Source organism: Taurulus bubalis, assembly GCF_910589615.1.
Source record: "Taurulus bubalis genome assembly, chromosome: 16".
In the NCBI taxonomy this organism is placed as follows: domain Eukaryota; kingdom Metazoa; phylum Chordata; class Actinopteri; order Perciformes; family Cottidae; genus Taurulus; species Taurulus bubalis.
In genome coordinates, this window is record NC_136604.1 from 18461735 (window position 1) to 18488484 (window position 26750).

At 44.5% G+C, this 26750-nt stretch overlaps 1 protein-coding gene across 1 annotated transcript in view; it reads left to right on the forward strand.

The window, feature by feature from the left end:
* The window catches only part of LOC306748408 (triple functional domain protein), a gene marked incomplete at its 5' end in the record, with an annotated part of 71266 nt that overhangs the window by 33897 nt on the left and 10619 nt on the right, over window positions 1–26750 (forward strand). Inside the window, 40 exons of the mRNA XM_079231573.1 lie at window positions 2000–2104; window positions 2272–2468; window positions 2769–3018; window positions 3843–3965; window positions 4379–4570; window positions 6045–6176; window positions 7122–7352; window positions 8192–8314; window positions 9044–9235; window positions 9811–9980; window positions 11759–11933; window positions 12119–12314; window positions 13031–13197; window positions 13335–13454; window positions 13586–13777; window positions 13870–14019; window positions 14113–14227; window positions 14657–14772; window positions 14911–15033; window positions 15133–15318; window positions 15433–15548; window positions 16316–16382; window positions 16522–16631; window positions 16744–16813; window positions 17376–17465; window positions 17546–17638; window positions 17721–17832; window positions 17984–18174; window positions 18443–18544; window positions 20793–20938; window positions 21087–21186; window positions 21282–21525; window positions 21625–21732; window positions 22430–22623; window positions 22724–22894; window positions 25684–25779; window positions 25927–26075; window positions 26177–26243; window positions 26431–26534; window positions 26658–26727. Of these exons, the coding sequence (XP_079087699.1) occupies window positions 2000–2104; window positions 2272–2468; window positions 2769–3018; window positions 3843–3965; window positions 4379–4570; window positions 6045–6176; window positions 7122–7352; window positions 8192–8314; window positions 9044–9235; window positions 9811–9980; window positions 11759–11933; window positions 12119–12314; window positions 13031–13197; window positions 13335–13454; window positions 13586–13777; window positions 13870–14019; window positions 14113–14227; window positions 14657–14772; window positions 14911–15033; window positions 15133–15318; window positions 15433–15548; window positions 16316–16382; window positions 16522–16631; window positions 16744–16813; window positions 17376–17465; window positions 17546–17638; window positions 17721–17832; window positions 17984–18174; window positions 18443–18544; window positions 20793–20938; window positions 21087–21186; window positions 21282–21525; window positions 21625–21732; window positions 22430–22623; window positions 22724–22894; window positions 25684–25779; window positions 25927–26075; window positions 26177–26243; window positions 26431–26534; window positions 26658–26727 (5655 nt within the window). The remainder of the gene's footprint in view (window positions 1–1999; window positions 2105–2271; window positions 2469–2768; window positions 3019–3842; window positions 3966–4378; window positions 4571–6044; window positions 6177–7121; window positions 7353–8191; window positions 8315–9043; window positions 9236–9810; window positions 9981–11758; window positions 11934–12118; window positions 12315–13030; window positions 13198–13334; window positions 13455–13585; window positions 13778–13869; window positions 14020–14112; window positions 14228–14656; window positions 14773–14910; window positions 15034–15132; window positions 15319–15432; window positions 15549–16315; window positions 16383–16521; window positions 16632–16743; window positions 16814–17375; window positions 17466–17545; window positions 17639–17720; window positions 17833–17983; window positions 18175–18442; window positions 18545–20792; window positions 20939–21086; window positions 21187–21281; window positions 21526–21624; window positions 21733–22429; window positions 22624–22723; window positions 22895–25683; window positions 25780–25926; window positions 26076–26176; window positions 26244–26430; window positions 26535–26657; window positions 26728–26750) is intronic.

Sequence of the window (26750 nt, forward strand, 5' to 3'; positions counted from 1 at the left end):
GCTCTGTTTCTCTGTACAATATGTGCTCGGTGTGTTTCTGACACGTTGCCTTTAGCCTCTGACTATTTCAGTTGAGTGGATGCACTTGTGTGGAAATAGCTCTTGATTTTTCACATGCCCACACACACACACACACACACACACACACACACACACACACACACACACACACACACACACACACACACACACACACGTCCTCTGTTGTTCGATGACACCAAATTGATTGTGTGAGAGGAATTATAGCCGAAGGGCAGGTTAGTTATCCACATGCTGCCATGCCATGCCACACAGGCATTGATTGGACACGCTGCATTTGTATCTGTGTGACACATTTGTGTTTCACAACCGGATCGCATACTCTACTTTTGTTTTTGAAGATTTCTAAAGGGAAAAAAACATCCAGCATTCATGCCACCGATCGTCTCAGAGCGCGCACATTAACGTGTGTGTGTGTGTGTGTGTGTGTGTGTGTGTGTGTGTGTGTGTGTGTGTGTGCGTGCGTGCGTGCGTGTGTGTGTGTGAAATGAAAACCGGAGGTAGGACCTTTTTCCTCCAAGTCCTCTCTCGCCCCCTTTTCTGTCGTTGAGTTGAGACGGGGAGGAAAGGACGCATCAAGCCGAAGCGCAAGACCGCAAGCTCGATTGTGATTGTTGATAAATTGCTCCGTGGATCTGTGGGAGAAAAAGGGCACCCAAAGGCCCTGACCGATTCTACCTCTCGCCATTCAGAGAACAAATCGATTAACTTGAACAACAATCGGGAACGGAGCCATATCTGGATTTTCCCCCTGTCAAGAGCCACTGTGCTTTTCCACCCAAGGACAGCAGCGTGTCTCTGCATTGTTTGGCTCACACAAAGCTATCTCGCTGTCGTTCTGTCACCATCCATCTCTGGCCATGTGTGTGGGGGTGTTGTGCGGAGGTGGCTGAGCAGAAACACAGAAACCAAACGGGGAGACATTTCCGTACTGTATCTCTGAAACTGATATTGTAGTATGCAGTTGTTGGGCCGAGGGGATTTGAATTTCACGTCGCTCTAAAATGAAGGACGGCCACAGTGTGACGAGGTGGTTTGAGTCTCTGAAGTCTGGTTTGAGTCTCACTCTGAAGTCACAAAAGACAACATGCCTTGTGTGCTGAAAGCTTTTTTTTGGTCTGTGATGCTATAAACAAGGTTTCTTTTTTTTGCGGCTCAATTTGATAATGTTCTACGGTGTCGTAAAGCTGCAGTGTGCTGAATGGCAGGAGGAGGAGGATAAACTGTGTGTAAGTCATGCCATTGATGTATTAAGTTATCAATTACATGGCTAAAAATCACATCCCTGCAGCTCTGCTGTCAGTAACACATGCTGTGTTGAGAACTAGGAGCTGGTCATGTCTTCACTAATATCCTTTTCCACCTAAATTAGTTTTTTTTTTTTAAACACGAGGAAACCTGCTAGAAAATATGTGTGTGTGTGTATATATACTTATATAATTACTGTCTTAGCTTAGCAGAGAGCATATTAATTGAATTTTTGTACATTAATAACTCATAATTGTCCAAATCCCGGTTTTATTTGATTTATTATATATTAATGTATTGTGTCACATAGCATCGCGCAGGAAAAGGGACGAAAATTAGCGCGTCCACCGCGGTGTCATTGTTTCCGTCACTGCCGATTAGAGCTGGAGCCGATAAAAACCCGTCACTGCTGCAGAGTCATTTGTCCCGGGAATGAATTTCGATTGTAACCTCTCACACTCGATAGAAAAGCCAGATGTTAGTGGGTTTTAGTGGGGGGTTTTCTCCACTCGGAGAGGGGCTTAAATGAAAGAATCTTCAATACAAGAAGGCATTAAAAAAAATGTATTGAGAAGAGCGGGGAGATTAGAAGCGTTTTGCACTCAATTTACTGAAATTAACCTAAATCTACCTAAACCCCTTTCAATCCCTCTCTCTTTCTCTCTCTCTCTCTCTCTGTCTGGACTCCTTTTCCTCCACCGCTGCTTTCTAGACCACCATGGTGTCGCTCGAGGGCCTGACGAAGGTCGTCGACCCCTCCCAGCTGACGGCCGACTTCGACGGCAGCCTGGAATACAACCATGAAGAGTGGATCGAGGTGAGACACCATCCTGTCTGTCTGAGCCATAAATCTATCTTGAAATCCCTAAAAGCCCCAACGGCATTCAAATCCAGTAGTTTGTTGTTTAAACTGAGTTATGTTCTATTCAAATTCATAAGCTTACAGTCCCTCACAGTTCTTTTGCTTTGTTTTTTTTAATCAAGGTGCGCGTGGCGTTTGAGGAGTTCTCTGGTCACGCCACCCAGATGTTGTCTCGACTAGAGGAGATGCAAGAAACCGTGTCGAGGAAAGACTTTCCTCAAGATCTGGAAGGTGCCAGGCGGATGATAGAAGAACACGCCACGCTGAAGAAGAAAGTCATAAAAGCCCCGATAGAGGAGCTGGACACCGAGGGACAGAGGTAAGCGCACAGAAATGCTAACGGTGGGGCTTTTCTTTCTTTTTTTGCTTGACTTACGACTGAACAGCAGCCAAAAGCTGGAAAGCATCACCTTCCAAATGTTTTCCTATCTGCTTGTTCCTGATCCCCATATTATAACGTTACTGTATTATAACATTTGATACACTTCCTATCATGCTAGAATCTAAATATAACAGCAGCATTGTTTTGTTTACAATAATATAATCGCTGGTTGTTTATGTTATCGTACTTCTGTTGTGAAATATTATCTGTGCTAATTTATTTCTAATGCATCTCCAGGTTGCTCCAGAGAATCCAGAGCAGCGAGTCCTTCTCCAATCGCAACGGCAGCAGCGGTGGCAGCGGCGGCAGCAGCAGTAGCAGCGGCGGGATGTGTAACGCGGACACCCAGGGCCTGGTGCCACGGGTCACCCAGCTGCTGGACAAACTGCACTCCACCCGGCAGCACCTCCACCAGGCCTGGCACGTCCGCAAGCTCCAGCTGGATCAGTGCTTCCAGCTCCGCCTGTTCGAACAGGACGCAGAGAAGGTCGGTGGATGTTGGGAGTCGGGGCGTCATTCAGCATGAGCAGTGATGTAGCGGTAATCTATAACCACAGTTGGCGATCACTGTAGGGCAGACAACTGCCAATAGATACAAAATCTAAATTGCACTGACAGAGAGGCATTGATTTATTCTGCGTGTGCAGACCACATGATACCATGTCCTTTAGTTTTGTTTTGCCCCTTAAACAGTGGTTTAAAACTTCTCCTCCCCCCCCACACACACAAATAAAACGCCGGTAAAAACATGGCTTTGCCCTGCACCACATCTCAGGATGAGAGACTGGAAGATGGAGGAGAGCTTGTGCAGGTACAAAGCCACCTGCTCTGGCTGCCACCCAGGCGGCTCAGGTGATGACAGCTGCAGCACAAAATAGAACGAGACAGGAGGAGAAATTCAAGAGAACCACGTTTGAGTGAGTGGAATAAGATAGCAGGTTGCAGCAACAGAGAGAGCTGCAGTCTTGGATACGCTGCAGTCGTAGGAGCTTGTTGCTAGGACACCATAGGCCACAAGTTTGTTCTCGAGGAGAGCCTGAGAGGATACTCTTAATAGAGGCAGTCCATTTCTCTGTATTCTGGCCTGGAAAGATGACAACTATCCGCACACTGCAGCAGAACACAAACACACTCAGGTCTACCCACACGGCTAAGTGCCAGCTGTTTGTTTTTTACCTGCTTTTGCAACGATCTGTGAAAGTCAATGGTGAACCCGTACCGTGCGTGTGTGTATGTTTGTATGTTTTCATTTGGCTAACATCATTTTTTTTCTCTCAACGTGTGTCTGTTCTGTCATTCCCCGTGCTTCAGATGTTTGACTGGATCATGCACAACAAGGGTTTGTTCCTGGCAGGCTACACGGAGATTGGCAACAACCACCCCCATGCTGTAGAGCTGCAAACCCAGCACAACCACTTCGCTATGAACTGCATGGTAAGACACACAAATGCACGCACACACACGTACACACACTAATTTGCAGCAGGAGGTAATGCTTTTCCGCCCACTTGGACTATCGAGTCCTCGCCCTGTACTCCATAATCATATATTTATTGAACTCAGCCTCTCATACTGCGTTTGACTGGAGCAGCCGCCGCTTGTGTGCACTCGCACAGCTTCTGCGTGTCGGCTGCAGCACAGCCAGGTATTAAGCAATCCTATTCGTTATCCACAGTCGGCCTTACGTAACCATTATGAAACCATTGAGAGGAGGAATCAATCTAGCCGCCATGTGTGAGAAATGATGGTGGCAATTCAATCTCTCTGCTCCCCTTTTTCTTAATGTCAGGCGCTTACTTTACCCTCAACCCTCTGTTTTAACCGCCTCTCTCCCTCTCTCTGTGCAGAACGTGTACGTGAACATCAACCGCATCATGTCGGTGGGCAACCGGCTGCTGGAGTCGGGTCACTACGCCTCGCAGCAGATCAAGCAGATCTCGGGTCAGCTGGAGCAGGAGTGGAAGGCTTTCGCCGCGGCGCTGGATGAGCGCAGCACGCTGTTGGAGATGTCGGCCAGCTTCCACCAGAAATGTGACCAGGCGAGTTGCAAATTGAGCAAATGACAGATGCAGGGTTTATTTTAATTACTAATTCATCAGGTGAATTATTAGTCAATGACTTGATTAGTCCTCAAAATATTCCAGAGCCCAAGGTGATATTTTTAAATAGCTTGTTTTGTGTGAATAACCTTTCTAATCTGAAATAAATTCAACCCTTTTATCACACCAGTTTTTTCTTTCCCTTTAAAAAATTACTTGAATTCAAATCAAAATGGTTACTGGTTTGTTTTTTGAGTCGATATATTGGTTGCTTACTTTAGCTTGACGTAGATGTTTGGTCCCCAGTGTCTCCAGGTTTGCAAGAATATAGAAATGAATCAAGAATGTCCAGACCTTGAGAAGCCCTTACCAGTCTTAAGCTCATTAATTATCATTATGCTGTTTGTTTCATTCTTAGAAAAATCAGTGTTTACGTTGAAAGCAGGACTGCTAATGAGTAAGACGAAGCTTAGCTTAGTGTAGCTTCACATTTACTATTAAAATGATATTGATCTTCTCATCTAAGAAGGCAGATAAACATAACTCCCAAATGCTTGAACTATTCCATCCAGTCGCGTACAGTGGAGGAACTGAATTCAGTAAAACTCACAGTAATGTACCTTTGGGACCAGACGAGTTGTTAACCTTCAATATCTCAATGGATTCTCATGGACACCTATGCACACACCTTCTGGGATGTAGAATTCTCATTTGGCTTCATTAAATCTATAAAGCATAACATATGCATTACATTAACATATATTTACATGCACTAATGCAGAACGTAAGTACAGCATTTGTTTTGGGCTGTTATTTCTGTCGGTGCTCATTAGTCGAGCCACTATGGAATGATTCATGGCCTGAAAAAGCACACGAGCAGAATCCCAACTAGGGAACATGGGTGGTACGACTTTTCCGACCTGGAATATTGCCGTCATCAGACCAGCCTTTCAAGCTTGCGCGCTGAAATAGAAACTGCTTTTTGTTTTTCCAGAGGTTTCACCCCCAACCTTTTCTCCTCCACGCATACTGAGAGGCTCATTTTTAAATCTTTGTTCTACTCGTGTACCTTTTTCTAATTATCGCGGGAGAGATGTTTAATAGGGAATAATTATATCCCTTCAACGTGTGATATGTCTTTGAGGCCAGCCTTGTTGATTGTTTTGTTTTTCTCCACTCCCACTGGGGAGTACTGAAACTTCTGGGATCAGCACACTCAGCCATCTATAATTCTTCTAAAAAAAAAAAAAAAAAGCTTCAAGAGAGCTCATACATAAGGACATCTCTGCATCCTTAAGCTCTGTAATTGCATCAACAAGGCTCTTCAGGCGATTTTTCTTGTACACTCGGGTATGGCTGACTTACATGTGACTCAAGTGACGAGCACAAGGACGTTAACACCTTCACTGTTTCAAACGCTTCTCATCTGACTGGCGGTTTGTGTAAATGTAAGTGTGCGCTTCTTCCCCTGCAGTACATGGGCAACGTGGACTCGTGGTGTAAGGCGTGCGGCGAAGTCGATTTGCCCTCTGAGCTGCAAGACCTTGAAGACGCCATCCACCACCACCAAGGCCTGTATGAACACATCACGGCTGCCTACTCTGAGGTAACGGCACGGTTTGTCAAAGAAAATGTAAAAGAAATTGGGCTGTATCATTAGCAGCAATAATCCTTGTTTTTTTTCAGTGAACAAGAGTCACAAATAGATGTATTGTGTTATCAGAACACAAGTCACGTACAATAACCGTTGTAGGGTTTCTCTGTTTGAAAATAACACTTTGAAATTAAGTTCACTCTCACAAACTTTGGAAAATGCAGCTCTCGTATTGTCTTGGGTACAATTACATTTTGTAGGGTGATGTCAAAATTATAGCTTTTTCCAGCAAAAGTCTACACAGTACTACACTGTACTTCGAATGTAATTTGGAATAATTGACTGCTTGTGCGTGAACTACTTTTTATGAGTTCAAGTTGAAAGAAAAGAACATAAACACAAACACATGGACAGTTTGAAAATCTTTTGATTCATGGTATGTTGTGCATGTACATAACAGTATCTAGCATGCACATAATATAGAAACATTCATATTCACATAGACTATACCTTAACACATATGTACACAAGACCTAAATGTGTACGCACACACACACACACACTAATGATTGTCAACAATTGTTAGTTTCATTGTAGTCAACCCTCATTTGCCTCCCTGGTGAGTGACCACGCTAACAATATTAAAGGAATTGCAACTGTACAGTGCGGAAAAATATTTTTTCACTGTTTCTCACTAATTCCTCCTTTGTGGCTCTTTCATTTATCATTTCCTTTTTTACGTTTCTAATTGTAACATCAAAAGAGTGTACTTTCTCAGGCAATTGTTCACATAGTTTTCTGGCTGTTTGTATTTAGATGTTTATATTACTACTATTTACACAAGTATACTTTTGGACTTGTATTCTCATTGTTAATGCATTTCTCTTTCTTTAATAGTTGTGCATAGTAGTTGTAGCTACAAAAAACAACAACTTTATTTTCTAACTCTCTCCTCAGGTGAGCCAAGATGGCAAAGCCTTGTTGGACAAGCTGCAGCGACCTCTGACCCCGGGCAGTGCTGATTCACTGACAGCATCAGCAAACTACTCCAAGGCTGTGCACCACGTCCTGGACATCATCCACGAGGTGCTGCATCACCAGAGACAGCTGGAAAACATCTGGCAACACCGCAAAGTGCGGCTGCACCAACGTCTGCAGCTGTGTGTCTTTCAACAGGACGTCCAACAGGTAAACACACACACATATATGTGTGTATGTGTATATATATAATATATAATATATATATATATATATATATATATATATGTTTGTGTTTATATGCATGCACACAAATGGTCACTCAACGTGGTAATTCCAGGACCAAACGTAATTGCCAGTTTTTTCAGTGTAACATTGAGAGGGTGAGACAGTATTTTGAAAATAGCAGGGTAGCCGACTGGTTAGAAGCATTCTGCTCTTAATAGAGGGTTTGATCCCGGCTGCAGCCATGTTTCCGATCATAATGTCCTTGAAAAAGTGGAACGTTGTGTCTTCACTCATCATGTGGTTCAGTGGAAAGGGAAAAATAAATAAGTGGCTGAAATGTAAGTGTTCTCTGCAGAATAAAGGCTTGAAAAGGAGTGCAGTGAGCCTGCCATCATCAAATAGTCCAATATGATAATACAGTTGCATTCTGTACCCAAAAAAAAAAGAAAAATCACATCACGGGCATTCCTGAGTGTGTTGACATGGCAACTGTTGCTATGGCAACTGAATTGGGTCATATGTCCATGCAGATGCTGTGTTCATCCATTAACGCTACGAAGGACAGAGTGAAGGGCGAGGAAGAATGTGAAAAAGGAAAAAGGCTCGGTGCAGAGCCTCGCACAGCACTAATCACTATTTCTGTTATTGCTCTTCTCTTACACACTCTTTTGATTACGAGCCACACTTGTCTGGTGTTATCGACCACCTTAGAGCGCCCCCTCGTGGTTGCCTATTTCCAAATGCCTGCTTCACTTCATGGTCGCGTGGTCTTTTTCTCTCTCTCTCTCTCTCTCTCTCTCTCTCTCTCTCTCTGTGCACAGGTGCTGGACTGGATAGAAAACCACGGCGAGGCGTTCCTCAGCAAACACACAGGTGTCGGAAAGTCCCTCCATCGAGCCCGAGCGCTACAGAAACGGCACGAAGACTTTGAGGAAGTGGCACAGGTAAAACACACTGCCTGTTTCTGTTTCTGTAACTCTCCTCCTCCTCCAGGTTTGAGCCATTATCACTGCGTTGACACAGATAATTCCCTCCATGGTAAAATAGCACATAGTTACCATCGAGGGGAAATTTCTTTTAAATCACAGCTGCAGGAAAGTAAACTAACATCTGCAATGAAATAGTGTTTTCCTCATTTTATGTACTTCTTAAAGTGTTGTTTAATGTTTTCAGGCAATTTAATTTCAAAGTGAGTCTTTGTAAAAACTTTTTAAAGAATAAATTATATATTCTTTGTGTATAAATTAAAAGTTGCTGAATTCAATACACCCCGGGCTTTGGCTTTGGTATGAGGAGCTTTTGGTCGGTAAATTAATTAGCTAGCGCTTATTCGCTAGAAAGCTTGTTTATGTCAGCAAACGTAACATAGATATTTCTGAATAACAGACAATACATTGACTCTTATTCATTTATGCTACTTTACAGTAGGTTTTAGCGTAAAGCATTATCCCCAAATATCACATCTGGCTGCGATAGTCTGGCTTTAACACTTAGTGCAGCTGTTCTCACTAAAGTTCCTGTAAATGCCCATCAGACCTCCTGAGTTTTAGTTTGACATTACGGTCTCGATGATGTGTTATTTTATTATTCCTAACACATTTTAGAGGGTGTGATTAGCTCTCTCTCTCTCTCTCTCTCTCTCTCTCTCTTCCTCTCTCTCTCTCTCGGTGTAGAATACGTACACCAATGCAGACAAGCTGCTGGAGGCGGCCGAGCAGCTGGCCCAGACGGGAGAGTGCGACCCGGAGGAGATCTACCAGGCCGCCCACCAACTCGAGGACAGAATCCAAGACTTTGTTCGTCGCGTGGAGCAGCGCAAAGTCCTGCTGGACATGTCTGTCGCCTTCCACACACACGTCAAAGAGGTAGGCAGGGAGGATGACGCGATGCTGGAGTGGATGGTGGGCTGTGTGTTTGTGTGGATGAGAGCTTTTACAGTGCTCTTTGAGCAAGAGGGAAGTAATTATCAGCTTTAAATGGAATATGTGTGTGTGTGTTTTTGCTTTTAAACAGTTAGTCACAATGAGGTGGACATTTCGCCAGCCTCACCTTGTAAACAAGAATAGTTTGGGGAAAAGGTTGGAAATGGCATCGAGTTAGGTGAAGGTGAATATTGAGATGAGGCTTGAGGGAGACAAGGGATTCAGAAGTGACGACAGCCACTGAGCCGTCCTCCGTGAGTGTCGTTAAACAGCTTTCGTGATTGCAAAAGCGACGGCAACTTTGTGTTGCTGATTGTTTGCATGCGAGTGTGTGATCACAGTGAGTGTATTCTGTGACCAGAGTGAGGATTTTAGGAGGTGCAGACCAGTGTGAGATAAGTCCATCAAACGATGTGTGTTTGCATAAGTCTACCTCAATATTTGCTATAACAATGTGTCGAAGAACAGTGTTGTGCTGTAAAACAATATGCACCATACCAACGCGTGTCCTCCTGTAGCTGTGGACGTGGCTGGAGGAGCTCCAGAAGGAGCTGCTGGACGACGTTTACGCCGAGTCGGTGGAGGCCGTCCAGGATCTGATCAAACGCTTCGGCCAGCAGCAGCAGACCACGCTGCAGGTCACCGTCAACGTCATCAAGGAGGGAGAGGACCTCATCCAGCAGCTCAGGTAGAGATTACCGGACCCGACGAGAAGGGAAATGTGTTGCATCGAAGAAGTTGAGATGTGATTCAGTGCCGCGTCTGCTTATTTTTTAAGTTTTTCATGAATCTCCTGAGATAACTCTTCAGCTATTTGGTGCTGTATGACTTATTTATTGTTGTAACAGAGGACATGTGTGTTCTCTGTACAATAACAGACTGTTCTGAAACTAGAAGTGTAACTAAATAAAAACCTACAAATTAGTAGAATCAGGCAACGAGAGAGTAAAACTGATAAACTGACCCCGACCAATCCTTTAAACCATTAATATATCAAGAGAGAGAACGAACAACAGCATAACAGTAACCGTCTGGGCAGACCTCGAGACAGATTCGTTTCTCAAATCAATTCTTTAACACGCAGACTGGCGCACTTTTTTTATTTGCAAGTGTTCAGATCGGACGTGTCCAGACATCACCGACCTATCTGCATGGGTTGCTGTGGTAACGACGGAGGCGCCGTTACGTCGCTGCGCTCGTTATGCGGCTTTCCAACGAGGAAGCGTTCGCCCTCGGAGCAGAAACGCTGTCGAGTCACAACGCCGTCGCACCAGACGAACAGGCCAGAGCGCCCAGATGGAGCCGCATCTGGAGAAATCCTATCTTTTTTTTGCTGTCCAGACTTTCTAAAATCATCCTGGATACAATCTGGATATGCCCCACAAAAAGAGATATGGATCTGGCAGTCAACGAGGTCTATAAAGGACGATAGAAATGTAAAAAATAAACGGTGCAAAAACGTTTTTAGGTCTTCTTACATAATCGTCTTGCTCAATAGAGCTTGGCAGCGTAGTTTAGACATTTGGAATTGAAATGTGTGTGAATATGTAAATGAGATGCACAAAAAATAGGCAGTGTCATTTTAAAAAGACAGTATTAAGATGCAAGAAAACCAAAAAAAGAAAGCTGAGACGATTGGAGGAGGTGTTGGAGAGGTGGATGCAGTTGACCCTCCTTCTCCAACTCTATTTTTACACAGAGGATGTTGCAGTTCCTCTTCATCCGCCGCCTTCTCTCTCTCTACCTTATCTACCTCTCTCTCTCTCTATCTCTATCTACCTTCTCTACCTCTCCCTCTGGTGTATCGGCTCCACAGGGAATTCTTACATAAGTCTGCTTTATAAGCGCGTCTAATTTTGTGGCAGTCTCCCCGGGAGGCAACTGTAACTCTATGCACCTTTTGTGTGCGTGTGCGTGTATCACTGTGCGACTCTGTGCTGTCTGTGCGCACATGTGCGTTCATGGACATGCATTTGAGTGTGGGAGTGTATCTTTCACGCTGAATAATCAACCTGAAGCCACTCCGTCTGACCTCCGCTGTCTTTTTTATTTGATGCATTTGGTGTTATTTATATATTCAAGACATCGGAATGTTAAACAATGTGGGGGACTTGAGTCTAGGATTGTTTGTTATATAAAAAAAAGATATAAATATAAAAAGGGGAACAAAGAGATACTGTATAAGAAGAAATGGAACATAAAGAGTCAGTCCACAACATTCAGCCTTGAAAATTATGTTTCAAAAAGTAAAATTGTGTTCGCTTTCTTCAGGCAAAACTTTCCACAATTTAATTTAACTTTTGACTTTTAAACTTTTCCGCTGCTTTGCCGTATTACAGCTGAATAAGCTGCTGCAGGCTGTGCTGTTAGAGCAGCTAGGTTCACTTGGCGCTGTGCCCAACGCTTTATAGATTTGGTATTTTTTGCCTCTCAAAGCTTATTGCTTAATTTTTGTGTCTGTTCCAGGGACTCTGCCATCTCCAGCAACAAGACGCCGCACAACAGCTCCATCAACCACATTGAGAGCGTCTTGCAGCAGCTGGACGAGGCCCAGGCCCAGATGGAGGAGCTCTTCCAGGAGAGGAAGATCAAACTGGAGCTCTTCCTCCAGCTTCGCATCTTCGAGAGGGACGCCATTGACGTGAGTCTGCGTGGGAGGAGAGGTTGTTTGAGTAAAACAAAGACATGTTAAGAATACCATTAAATACAATACTGTAATATTTATTTGTGCTACAGTCTCAGTCATTAGCCTTTCCGCATTGTTAAAACAATCTCATGGTGTTTGTGGCCTCTTCTTAAAAGTAGAATCCTGTTGCCCCTCCTCAGATCATCTCCGACCTGGAGTCGTGGAACGAGGAGCTGACGGGTCAGGTGACTGAGTTTGACACAGAGGACCTGACGCTGGCGGAGCAAAGGCTGCAGCACCACGCCGACAAAGCCCTGACCATGAACAACCTCACCTTCGATGTCATCCACCAGGGCCAGGAGCTGCTGCAGTACGTCAACGAAGTCCAGGCCTCTGGTGAGAACACACAGCCTGTACTGTATATATAGCACCATGGCATCTTTGAAAGAACCAAAAACATTATCGTCAACAATCACCTTCCTTGAGTTTATTCCTTCATGTTGCAGTTTGATTATCTTTCTTTCAGTCCAGTTGGAAATAAAGTTTCTCTTTTCTTGGAATTGTTTTCAGGCATTAAAAAGGTCTTTAAAAGTCTTCTGCGAACTTTACTGAATCTGGCCACCCGATGCTGCCATTATAAGCTATTAAATCTCAAATGCTGTAAAGTAGAAGTGATGAGATGTTTGACTGTCACCCGATTGCCACATCAGTCATCATTCAGCTGGTTAAAGTAGGACGGAGCTCCTGTTTACTGTTGCTGCACAGATTTCTGTGTTGGCTACATTAGTTTAATATTGATACTGTGTAGGTGTCTCGGTTCAGATTCGGTCAGCGTTTGTGATGAGAGGCACCCACTCACTCACCATAATAACTCACCTGTGATCTCACATGCTAATAGGTGCTCTCTAAAACCGCACAAAGAATGGTTACATCATGTCACGTGTATTATTGACACATACTGATAAGACGTTGCTTTTTAAGACAAATGCAAATGTGAGTAATATGTATGACTGTCAAGAGTATTTCAAGTTGATTACAATCGCAGGCAGAGCTGCAGGTCCTTCAGGTCTGTTGCGATCTATCCAATCGCTAAAGCGTGACTTGCCTTTTAGGCGTGGAGCTGCTGTGCGACCGGGACGTCGACATGGCGACACGGGTCCAGGATCTGCTGGAGTTTCTCCACGAGAAGCAGCAAGAACTCGACCTGGCAGCCGAGCAGCACCGCAGGCACCTGGAGCAGTGCGTCCAGCTGAGACACCTGCAGGCTGAAGTCAAACAGGTACACTTGATCTTGAAAGTGCGACAGGGCACCACCTGCAGGCCAAGAGTCTGCATCTACAGGACGCTCCTGATACCTACACAATCTCGGGAGTGTTGGACTGGCGATAATTGATCACAGCGTCCCTGTTTTTTCAGGTTCTGGGTTGGATTCGCAACGGCGAGTCGATGCTGAACGCTGGCTTAATAACAGCCAGCTCCCTACAGGAAGCTGAGCAACTGCAGAGGGAGCACGAACAGTTTCAACACGCCATTGAGGTGAGACCGAGTTTGTTTATCCCATCATGTTCCTCTTAATTATGTAATCTGTCCACACTCTGAAGGTAGATTTGCTCATTGTTTTAGGTCATTCTAACCCCATACTTTCTCCACCTCTTCCGTCTCTGCAGAAAACTCACCAGAGTGCCCTGCAGGTTCAGCAGAAGGCAGAGGCTCTGCTCCAGGCAAACCACTATGACATGGACCTGATCAGAGACTGTGCAGAGAGCGTGGCCTCCCACTGGCAGCAGCTCATGCTGAAAATGGAGGACCGACTGAAGCTGGTCAATGCCTCGGTGGCCTTTTACAAGACCTCTGAACAGGTAGGAGACCCCACGAAGGGTCCAGCATTCATTTGGACTCGACATAAGAAACATCAGTGTTTTCCCGAGACTAAGTGCAGCGGTCCCTACAGGTCTGCAGTGTGTTGGAGAGCCTGGAGCAGGAATATAAGAGGGAGGAGGACTGGTGCGGAGGAGCCGACAAACTGGGACCCAACTGTGAAACGGACCATGTCAGCCCCATGATCAGTAAACACCTGGAGCAGAAGGAGGCCTTCCTCAAGGTTAGCATACAACGAAATCAAAGCAAACCCTGAATGTAGTATCAAGTTACATCTCTGATCTCAGTGTGGGTGTTTTAATTATATTTCTATCAGGCGTGCACTCTGGCAAGAAGAAACGCAGACGTCTTCCTCAAGTACATGCACAGGAACAGCGTCAACATGCCCGGGATGCTGAGCCACGTCAAAGCACCAGAACAGCAGGTTAAAAGTAAGTGTCAGAAAACCGCTCTGGTTAAGTGGTTGAAAAATAGCTACAAGTAATGGATAACTGAAATGGATAGTAATGGGTAAAAGAGCAGCTTCTGTCTCTTCGAGTGGTAGATGTACAGATGCAAAGTTGACCAAACCAACACGGACAGTTATTGTAGTAATGTTTTTTTTTTTTTTAAATAACTAATACAATATGTAAAATATCGAGTTTACACATTTAACATGTGTCAAAGAAGGGACTCTTGAATCTCCCTAAAAATAGATTGGTCTATTCAGTGATGAGAGTACCGCAATAGCCAACATGTCCAACGGTAGAAAAGCTCCTGAACAAATTTGGATTCCTGTTTTGACCTGATTTAATACGTTGCGTTACACTGGGTGGTTATTGGCTGAATGCCTGAATTTTGTGCGTTTCCGCTGTGTTAAGACATCCTGAATGAGCTGCTACAGAGAGAGAACCGGGTTCTCCACTTCTGGACCATGAGGAAGCGGCGGCTGGACCAGTGTCAGCAATATGTGGTGTTTGAACGCAGTGCCAAACAGGTAATAACAAACGTTACCAAAAGTTAAGAAAATACAAATTTTACTGACACTTGTGTAGCTGCAGTAACACAGCGACACACTCGCACTGCTCTCTGTCGTCATGCGATCTGACGATGCCGGCATTCGGTGTGTTTTCAGGCTCTGGAGTGGATTCACGACACCGGGGAGTTTTACCTGTCCACACACACTTCCACCGGCTCGAGTATCCACCACACACAGGAGCTGCTGAAGGAGCACGAGGACTTCCACATCACAGCCAAGGTTGGCCTCGCAAACACACACACACACACACACACAACCATGTCACAGTGTGTGCATGTGCATATATATATATAACACTCTCTTCCCCCTCTCCTCCAGCAAACCAAGGAGCGTGTGAAGCTGCTGATCCAGCTGGCTGACGGCTTCTGCGAGAAAGGCCACAGTCACGCCGGGGAGATCAAGAAATGGGTGACGGCTGTGGACAAGCGCTACAGAGACTTCTCTCTGCGCATGGACAAGTACCGCTGCAGCCTGGAGAAAGCCCTGGGCATCTCCTCGGACTCTAACAAGGCAGTACGTGGTCGTGCGTTTTGGTGGATTAGAGGCGTAGAAAATCAGCTAATTCACATTCTGTCCGTCTCTTGAAATGGCCTTAATATTTCACTTTGTCTGCCTCAGAGTAAGGATCTCCAGTTGGACATCATCCCAGCCACGGCTCCGGGGTCAGAGGTCAAGCTGCGGGATGCCGCTCACGAGCTAAATGAGGAGAAGCGCAAGTCGGCGCGCAGAAAGGAGTATGTCACCACTTCCTGTTTATGTCATACTTCATCAGAAAAATTACCTAGCATTTTCCACGTAACGCATAAAAAAAGTTATAGGATTGCTACTTCAGAATAATTTTGCAAGAGCTGGAGAAGGTTGTGCCTTCTAAAACTGTTTAGCATTTAGCCCGCACAGCTAAGCGCCACTTCTGAACAGTAAGTGTCCTGCCTACAAACTAAACAAATGGTAGCAAGTCAGCATTTTCACAGTATTTTCCCTCCTGTTGGAAATAGGTTTTATTGCTCCGAGGACGTGTCATTAAATTATTGGCTCAGTGCCCAAAATATGCAGCAGAGCGCCCGTCAGTGTCCTTGTCAACACTGAACCCCTACTTACTCCATAGTTGTAAGAGGTTCATTCTAAATGTGCGCACATAATGGATTTTGCGTGATTAAAAACCTCCTCCTCCAGACATCAGCCTTCTCTTTGCTGTGCCAGCACAAGAAGTGCAGACACAACAGTGGAGCGCCACGAGAGAACAAATGAGTATACAATGTAGTACACAGGAAAAGGAGACTGCGTCATTTTGTGTGTGTGTGTCTGAGCAGCACAAATCATGAGCGGTCACTTGTGGCTGGTTTATGGCCGTGTAGGTTTTATGGCCCGAAACTCTTCCATTATTCATTAGTATAGATAGTTGAAGCCGAAAGAGAGCTGTTGGCATGACGATCTATCACTCTGTAGATGACGATCGTATGACAATTGCTAATTGTGTGTGTGTCTCTGTCTCTCTCGCTAGGTTCATCATGGCAGAGCTGATTCAGACGGAAAAGGCCTACGTGCGAGACCTGAGGGAGTGCATGGATGTGAGTTCCATTTCACAACCCACGACTGTTGAACTGATTCTTGTCAGAGTTGTGCAACAACTTTTCGCACAACATTTGGAAATATATATCAGAAACCCTGTTGAGTTTTAAATTTTGCATCTTCTTCTTCTCTATGCAGACTTACCTGTGGGAGATGACCAGCGGAGTCGAGGAGATTCCTCCTGGAATCATCAACAAGGAGCACATCATCTTTGGAAACATGCAGGACCTTTATGAATTTCACCATAAGTAAGAAACACCTTTTATGACTTAAACATATAATGTTTAAACTAGACCTGCTCGACTCCCCTTAATGTCTTGTTTTTCATTTTGAAAATTTGTTGTTCTCACATTTTGTCAGCATCTTCCTCAAAGAGTTGGAGAAATACGAGCAGCTGCCAGAGGATGTCGGGCATTGCTTTGTCACATGGGTATGTATCGTTTGTTCAGTGTGCTCAAAGCTGCCATTCGATAACATGTTGTGCTGCACCAGCGGAACACTCAAAGTGGTGATCCTTCAGAAAAAAATATCTTTTTAATTCAGAAGTCATGCAATATTTTTTTTTACATTCTGTGCGCCACCGTGATCTGATTTCATGCTGCACTCTGCATTAGTCTGCAAAACGGCAAAGGTAAAAGTAGTTTGCCTTCAGCTCTTCGTCTCACTGCGGCTGCTGCTTCTTCTTCCACGACTCGCTGCAATATTTCAAACTAATCCGTTGTCAGAAAAATCCAGAAAATGATTCAAACGCACAGCATTTTCTGTGACTACTTCATCATAACAGTCAACTTGTGTTTCGCCAGTTGGATGCTTTTAATGTGAAGACGCAGCAAGAGGAATGTTAGGTTAACTTGATTCTGCATTCATGTTCCCACAGACATAAAGTTCATAATACGGCAGATGGATTAATATTGTGGTTTAGTCTGTTGTAAATGTGATCGATTGCTTCTTTATTATCGTAATAATCGTTACGTCTTTCTCTCGTCGTCTAGGCTGATAAGTTCCAGATGTATGTGAACTACTGTAAGAACAAACCCGACTCCACGCAGCTCATCCTAGAGCATGCTGGGAACTACTTTGATGTGAGTATCGCCTATGCTTGATGAATTGAACCGGTCCTCGTCGGCTCCGTGAGATCACATTACCGCTCTTCTCCATGCAGGAAATTCAACAGCGGCACCGACTGGCCAACTCCATCTCGTCCTATCTGATCAAACCCGTGCAGAGAATCACCAAATATCAGCTCCTGTTGAAGGTAACCAACCAACCCGGATCTCACTGCTGTTGTGGCCGCCTCCGTAGTTGCTTGTTGTCATGGTTTCTGTGCGTGTGTTTAGGAGCTGCTGACTTGCTGTGAAGAAGGCAAAGGAGAGATCAAAGATGGCCTGGAGGTGATGCTCAGTGTTCCCAAGAAAGCCAACGATGCAATGCACCTCTCTATGCTGGAAGGTGATTAACACACGCTCCTTGTTGTTTATGTTGCTCGGATGTTTTATTGTTTTACTGTCGGTTGTATTTCTATTACATAACAGCTCTTCATAACTCAGGCATCGTGGGTTTTGTTTTCTTCTTTCACGCTAACATCCCCTGCTTCTCACAGGTTTTGATGAAAACCTGGAATCCCAGGGAGAGCTCATTCTCCAGGACTCGTTCCAGGTCTGGGATCCAAAGACTCTGATCCGTAAGGGTCGAGAACGCCACCTCTTCCTGTTCGAGATGTCGCTCATCTTCAGCAAGGAGGTCAAGGACTCGAACGGCAGGAGCAAATACATCTACAAGAGCAAACTCTTTGTAAGTGATAGTGAACTGTACGTAGTGACGGGAGTTTGGATAAAAGGGTTCTCTTTGCTTCACTGCTTGAAAGGGACAGTGTGTTTGCATTTATGGGGATCTATTGGTAGAAATGGAATATAATGGGGATCTATTGGCAGAAATGGAATATAATAAAAGGACGTTTGTTGTGTTCGTTAGCTTAGAATGAGCTGTTTATATGGAGAGATCATTTCAAATAGCTGGTTTACTGCTGACGTCTTCTCATATTGTCCTTCTCTCTTCTCAGACGTCAGAGTTGGGGGTGACGGAGCATGTTGAAGGAGACCCCTGCAAGTTTGCTTTATGGGTGGGACGTACGCCGACTTCTGACAACAAGATTGTGCTCAAGGTAAAACGCACTTCCTCTCTCCTATTCCTTCTAAAACCTTCTGAAGGGCTCGACCGAAAAGTCTTGAAACCAAAGAAATTAACATTGAAAATGATTTAAAAAAAAATGTACTATAGATTTATAACTCAATCTGACTAAGTACATTTACTCAAGTATTGTATTTCAGTACATATTATAGGTACTTGTACTTTATCTGAGCACATGCTACTTGTATACTTCTACTTCACTGCATCTCAGAGGTTGATATTGCTCTTTTTACTGCACTACTTATTTGTCTAACAGCTTTCGTCAGTTTACAGTTTTTTGTCCCTTTTCTGTCCAGTCCATCTCCAGATGTGTTGATTTTGAATGTTATGATAAACTGAAGCATGAAGTATTCCTTTTATGGAAATGATCCTACTTCTTAAGCTGAATAAACTATTTTAAAACCCTCTTGGGCCCTGTGGTTCTCAGAGAACAGCATTGCTACTAACATATAATCCATTTATAGAATATGTAGCATTTCTGTAGTTTAAACTACCCAACAGTATATAAAGGAGTTACAATTACCACAGCCTGAAACATCTACAGCAGTAATATGCAACATACACATTAATGCAGTAGTAACATTAATCCAAAAACATCATTAGTAATCGTAAAACATTTTCCTGCACAATCAATACTTTTACTTTAGATATTTTAAGTACATTTTCCTTGTACTTTTACTTCAGTAAGGCATCTAAATACTTCTTCCACCACTGGTTTTCCACATCAGTGTGTTGGATGTCACCCCCCTCCTACTTTCTTCTTGTGTTCTAATCCTTCGTGTATTCTCTGACGTCTCGTTTGACCGCATGAGAAGCTTCCTGTAGTCACAAACTCCTTTTCTGTCTTCTTTCTGTCCTCCGGTTAGATTCTGCTCTGTTCCATCTGTTAACAAACTCACATCTGCATACCTGGGGCTGTGTTTTCTGTGGATGTTTGTATCTCTAATTCTCTCTGTGGGCCGACATGCTTCCGCCAACGCTGCTGACACTGAGTTCAACCCCTGATCGCCCACAATCTCCCGTCCTGGCTGTGTGCCATTTTGTCAAAGTGACGAGTATTCGCCTTTCTCCACCAGAAAAACACGCCTTTTAATCATTTCAACTCTATTGTAGAAGTAAGATATGGCATCGCTTTATTTTATGCCGTGTGTGAATTTTTCGAGGCCCCCCGTTTTTCAAACATCTTCTGTGTGTTTTCCTGTCTCATATTGTCACAGATGGATTACAAAGCGTGTCAGCTGTTGGAATAGCATGACGCCAAAATCCTAACACTTTAATTCTGCGCGTTACAACTCTTTATTACATGTTGACCACCGAACTAGCCACTCAATGAAGTGTGTCTCATTACTAACTACACATATTCTCTCTCTCTCACACACACACAATCCATTGCAATGTGCTACACATTTAATTGGCCTACAGTTTTCTGTCAAGGCAAATGATCAGTGTTGTGCGTTTCTATCATGTTCATGTTGATCTTCTTAAACCAAACCAGTGAAATTCTCTATTTTATTTTATTTTCAAAGCTAAGTCAAGGATCCAAACACGGAGCCATGGTGAGTACAAACTATCCCACAAACACAAAGTCTTAGCACCTCTTATCCTCGCCCTTCTTCTTGAACGATGGCTTAAAAGAATACTTCACCCTCAAAATGGCCTTTTGAGTGTCAATCACTCACTCTGTTTACTCTAATTCTCGAGGAAAACTTAGATTTTTCTCGCATGCCTGCAAGGATGAACGGAGACTCCAAAGATGGAGAAAAGTCTTGATGAATTGAAGCAAAACGATATTAAAACATCTGTTTACAAACTCTCACACTCATGCAGTATTATCTCATTTGTCCAGTTGTAGGCTCACTACTTCCTCATCACACTAAAACATATTTTTCAGTTTTTTGATTCTTTGTTTACTGTGAAGGCATGCGAGAAAAAAATATATATTATTATATAAATGGTAATATTACATAGTGGAAGTATTCCTTTAAGAACACACTAGATGGGCAAAAAAAGGGTGTGGGGGCAGTTAATTGGACAGGGTTGGGAACCACTGTTTACGCCTGGAGGGGATGATGGAAGATAAGATTTGCCTTCAGTTGATAAGAGATGACGAGCGGTGAATTCAGACTTGTGTGAAACAAGAATTCCAAAGAGAGTTAATTCCTCGACAACTCTAACCCTCTGACTTCTTGAACTCGTTATTTCCGTTATTTCCCAAACGACAGTCGTCGAGCATCGAGAACAAGCAGGACTGGATCAAGCACATCCGGGAGGTGATTCAGGAGCGCACCATTCACCTGAGAGGAGCGCTCAAGGAGCCCATTCATATTCCCAAAACAACGACCGCCAAGCACCACAAGGGAAGGGGAAGGTAAATGCGTGACACCTACACTTTAAAACGTTCTGAGGGAATCGAATCAATCACGTACAGCTTTCACTGATCTGTGTGTGTGTGTGTGTGTGTGTGTCTGTGTGTGTGTGTGTGTGTGTGTGTGTGTGTGTGTGTGTGTGTCTATTAGGGATGGAGAGGACCTGGACAGTCAGGGTGAAGGCAGCAGCCAACCAGACACCATCTCTCTGGCATCCCGCACTTCACAGAACACACTGGACAGCGACAAGGTGAGACACCCCCCCCCCCCCATACACACACACACACACACACACATAGTTCACACTGACCAACGTATTTATTATGCTCATCCTTTCTCCCGCAGCTCTCCGGTGGCTGCGAGCTGACCGTGGTGATACACGACTTCATGGCCAGCAACAGCAACGAGCTGACGGTGCGGCGCGGCCAGACGGTGGAGGTTCTGGAGCGCTGCCACGACAAGCCAGACTGGTGCCTGGTCAGGACCACGGACCGCTCCCCGGCCATGGAGGGCCTGGTGCCCTGCTCCATGCTCTGCATCGCCCATTCCCGGTCCTCCATGGAGATGGAGGGCATTTACAACCACAAAGGTGGAGAATGTGGGCGTGAATGGTCCAATTTGAATGTGTGTGTGTGTGCCTGCGCCATATCGTACATTTTAAACCATAACACCACTCTGTGTTCCACAGACACTCTGTCAGTGTGCAGCAATGACTCCATCATGCCAGGGTCGTCGGCTACGCTCCAGCCCGGTCATGGCATCGGCTCTCACACCTCACCAGGGCCGAAACGACCAGGTATGGTCACCTGTGCCACACTACCTGTTGTCTACTCATCTGAAATCCCAGAAAAAGTCTCGCAACCAAGTCAACTCAACAGTTTTAGCAAGTTACATCAGAATTGTGTCCAGTTTCACAAATACTCTTCAGCACAGCAAAACATATTTTAGTCACCTAAAAGAAAAACCCTTCAAAAGAAATCAATATCTGTTTCAGTGTACGCTTTATTTAGAATGTTTTCACTGGTTTACCTCACCGTCAGACAGCTTTCAGTCAGAGGAGGAGCTGATGCTGTTTTTCTATGCTCTCGCCAAAGCCACAAGAAAACAGGAGTTGCTGCTCTACCGCTGCCTCGATCTGTAAATGTGTTTTTCTTTTTGTGTGACTTGATGAATCTGAACGAAAACACTAAAGTCTCGCAATAACTCAGACTAAGATGGAAGCAGTGGTAGACCAGCATCTCTTTTGTTTTGCGAGGTAAAAATATATATTTTTTCCTCATGGTGTCTGGTGGTTTTGGCGAGAGCATAGCTGGATATACCTTCAGTGAAAATATTTCTTTCTTTTTTGAGGGGTGGCCCTTTAACTGTTGAATGCTATGCAGATCTTTCAGATAAAAGGTCCCCCCACCCCCTCCTCTCTGTTAATCTGTTGTGCGGCTTTAGTCCTCCATAGGGCAGCAAACTGAGTTGGGTGCATTGGGTTTATTTCCAAGGTAACACTCTGCGGAAGTGGCTCACCAGCCCCGTGCGCCGGCTAAGCAGCGGCAAGGCAGACGGCCACGTGAAGAAGCTGGCGCACAAGCACAAGAAGAGCCGCGACGTGCGGAAGAGCGGGGAGATGACGATGGGCTCCCAGAAAGACTCGGACGACAGTGCCGCGACGCCTCAGGACGAGACGGTGGAGGAGGTGGGTGGAGACGTAGATACGCGACACTCTCGATGTCGTGTAAGCGGCCGTGTGAAGCATTGTGATGTAATCCCCACTTTGTCACCCGTGGGTGCTGCAGAGGGTTCGTAACGAGGGCTTGTCGAGCGGCACGTTGTCCAAGTCCAGTTCTTCGGGCATGCAGAGCTGCGGGGAGGAGGAGGGCGAGGAGGGCGCCGACTCGGTGCCTCTGCCGCCGCCGATGGCCATCCAGCAGCACAGCCTGCTGCAGCCGGACTCACAGGACGACAAGGTGAGGAGAGGGGAGGACGCCACGGGGGGAGAAGAGACGGGTCGGAGAGAAAGGGACAGGCGACGAGCGGGAGACGCAGAGGAGAGATTAGGATTTGGGGCTGGGACACAAACCGTATTCACCTTTTTGACTTTCTACGTTCTCGGCGCTACAAAGTTGGTTCACAGAGTTCTTTCAATTTTAGGTCAAAGTTATTTTGTTCCTTTTGGAATGAGGCCTGGGAGAATCTATGTATAGTGATGTGAGCCTAGATACTATCAGGGATTTTTGCGACATCAATTTGGGATTTTCCCTTTTGGGTTTTACTGTGGGAGGCAGACATTAAAAGCAGCAGAACAGTTGTGCTTTGTACAAGAAACAGTCAACAGGAGAGACAGCTTCTATATCACATTAAGTTGAGGGCTGATGATACTGGAAGGGTTAATTCCCTTTCAATCATACATCCTGTAGATTTAGGGACAGGCTAGCAACTTAAGTTCTTAAAGGCAAATGATTCACATTTTATACAGGTCCTCTTTCTTTTTATTGCTATTATGGTTACATTTTTCGCCCCTTTCAGCCTGCTTCCTGACAGTTTTAAGTGACTCCTTAGATTTTGTTATGCATAACGTTTTATCCTGGCATGTTGCATCATATTCTCTCGTCTCTTCTGAAGCAGAAAGCAATGAAACGTTTCAGGCTCTCTAAGTCTCCTCGACTAAAGCGACGGCTCCTCTGACACTAATTTCTGTTTCTCTTTTGTTTTGTTTCCTGGTTGTATCGTTTGTTGTTTGCCACACTGTAGCATTACCTTGATTTATGTCCTGTCTTTGCTTTGTCTCAGTTTCCATACCTCTCCATCTGAAATGCCCTGCTATTCCCCCTGTTTCTTCCCTCGGTCAAATCTTTAAATCTCTCCTTTTTTCCCCCCCACTCTTCAGCTTTAAATGCTACTCGCTAAAGCATTATTCTTTGATTTCTACAACAGTTTCTGGATTAAAAGGAAATATAATTTTCTTTTTAAAATATACCTTTCTCTATCCCCTTAAAGTCACTCTTCCTAACTTTTGTATTTTCCTGAATTTCTTTAGTGGAGAATTGTTTCCTTCCATCGTTTTTTTTAGTTTCAATGATTTTGACTTGTACTTTCTGCCCTGTTTCTACAACACACCACTGTAGAGTCGCCCGGCAGATGAGCAAGGCCACTAGGGGAAAATGTAAATAAAGAGAAGATGCGTGTAGCTCTTAAATCTATATGAATGACGATGTGGAGTTTCAGTACAGATCAGAAGGCTTTAATGCCTTATTCGCATCTATAAATTCCAAGGACATTTTTAATTTTATAATGCCGGCTTGAGTCTGTTACGGTAACACTGGACTGCAGCTTTTTCTGCATGTTTATCACTCGTATCGTTGGGGAAATGTTGGCGGCTGAAAAGAAAGTAGATGAGAATATAAATACAAAAGGAGGAAAGTCGGCGTCTCCGTCAGGTGAGCAGGTAGCTTCTGTGGACAATAATCCAAATTTAGACCCCACACTGAGGTGAAAATTCAAAAAGCCCCCTCCCCCCCCTTGTTCCCATCATCCTCCAACCCTTCACGATCCCCTCCCTCACCTGCCCTGCTCGCTCGTCCTCATCTCCCTTTTACCCTCTGTGCGTTAACCTCATTACCCATGCGAGTAATTGGCATCTCTAAACGCTGGCGAGGCCAGAAGGGCACACAGGCTCACCCAGAAAACCTAATTGGGGAAAGTCTTGAAGCACAGCACAGCAAGGGTGAGAGTCTCCTGAACTATATATATTTATATATATACATGCATACATATTCCTCTTTCATTCTCGGCCTGTTGGAATCCTTTCTTTTTGTTTTAAAAGCTGTTCACCCGCGAAAGCAACAGAAACATCCTCCATTCAGACATCACTTTTTTCCCTCCGACCTTCTCCCCATCACCGTTTTCTGACATTTAACTTTTTTTTCTCCCCATATCTTGATTTGATCTTGATTTTTGGCAATTTCAGCCTCATATTTTTACTTTTTTTATTTTCTTTCATATACTTTTACTTTGTTTGAACCTTCAGATACAATTCACGTGTGGAAACATCTTTTTGGGTCTTTCTCTCCAGACGACAGCATTGAACATTTAACAGACATTTTCACTGAGTCATCGTTTGCTCAAATAACCAAAATAAAACATTCACTTTTTCATAAAACTAATGAAGAAAGCTGAAATTAATCTTAAAGGCAGAATGAGTAGGATTTTCTAGAAGTGTGTTTGCGGTGTCTGTATCTTTTATTTCTTACTTTGCTGTGTTCGTTTCTGGGCGTCAAAGACGAAACTAAATGTTGGACAAAAAAACAACTATTGAGCAGCAAGAGGAGCTGATTGTGTTTACAAATCGCAACCGACAAATCCTACTCATTGTGCCTTTAACCAGAACTTAGGAATTACGTCATACATCAAATAATATGAAGCTATGGAAGCTTTTGATCTTCATTTATGGACTCCTCCAACTTACAAGTGCATGAAGAATCTCACTCATGGGTTCAGTAAGCCTTGAAGTGTTCACATAAAGCAGATTATGCATTCATTGTCTGTTTAAGAGATTTATCATTTTCTGTTTTTAATTACTACATCTTTTAAAAATGCCAAGTAAAGCTTGTATGAGTTGTAAAGTAAAGTCTGGTTTCTTTAAACGCCACAATGTTGTCTGTAGGAAGAGTTGTGTTGACACGAGCCATCAGTCTTGTCAAGCTCTAATCTTCGTTTTTCTCCTCCTCTCTACTCATCTCTCAATTTTTTTACCCAGACCTCTTCTCGTCTGTCGGTCCGTCCTTCCAGTTCGGAGACGCCCAGTGCTGCCGAGTTGGTGAGCGCCATCGAGGAGCTGGTGAAAAGCAAGATGGTAGGATGATGGAGGAAAACAAGCGCTTGACGTCGAGTGATGATCTGACTTAAATGGCAATTAGTGGCAAAATTATAAGTCATTTCGAGTCGTGTGTGCTCTGCGTCACACTCTCGTCGTTCACGCTGTGTTTTTCCTCTGCTGCAGGCGTTGGAGGACAGACCCAGCTCCCTGTCAGTAGAACAGGGAGACAGCAGCTCGCCCTCCTTCAACCCCTCTGACAACTCCCTCCTCTCCTCTTCCTCCCCCATCGAAGAGATGGATGAGCGCAGGACCAGCAGCCTCAAGAAAAGACAGTATGCTCGCGTCCTCCGTTTCACAAACGCACTCCGAGGTGCTCTGCTTATTTCTTGAATTTTGAAGTAGAATCCATCATTCAATTTATTTTTTCCTGTAGTTACATTGTGCTGGAGTTGGTGGAGACGGAGAGAGATTATGTGCGGGACCTCGGCCTGGTGGTGGAGGTGAGTTGATGCTTCATCAGCTGTACATGAGACACTGTCTGAAAATATGACGGTGTGCTTGTTTTCTAGAGTGGGTTCCCCATTAGTAGCACAGCTTACTTTTCAATTGTAACTAAAGAAATTAATTAGTTTTCCAGACTGGCTGTTGTAAATGTGCCTCACTGTCTCTGTGTGTCTCCATCATAAGGGCTACATGAATCGGATGAAGGAGGAGGGTGTCCCTGATGATATGAAGGGAAAAGACAAAATCGTGTTTGGCAACATCCACCAGATCTACGACTGGCACAAAGAGTATGTGAAACACACACACACACACACACACACACACACACACACACACACACACGGAGGATACAGAGCTTTCCCTGTTCAGCTAGCTCAGTAGCTTACGTCCCCCTCTCCTGTCTTGTTTAGTTTCTTTCTTGGAGAGTTGGAGAAATGTTTGGAGGACCCTGACAGACTTGGACCGCTCTTTCTCAAACAGGTTCGTCCGCAGTGGATTTCCAA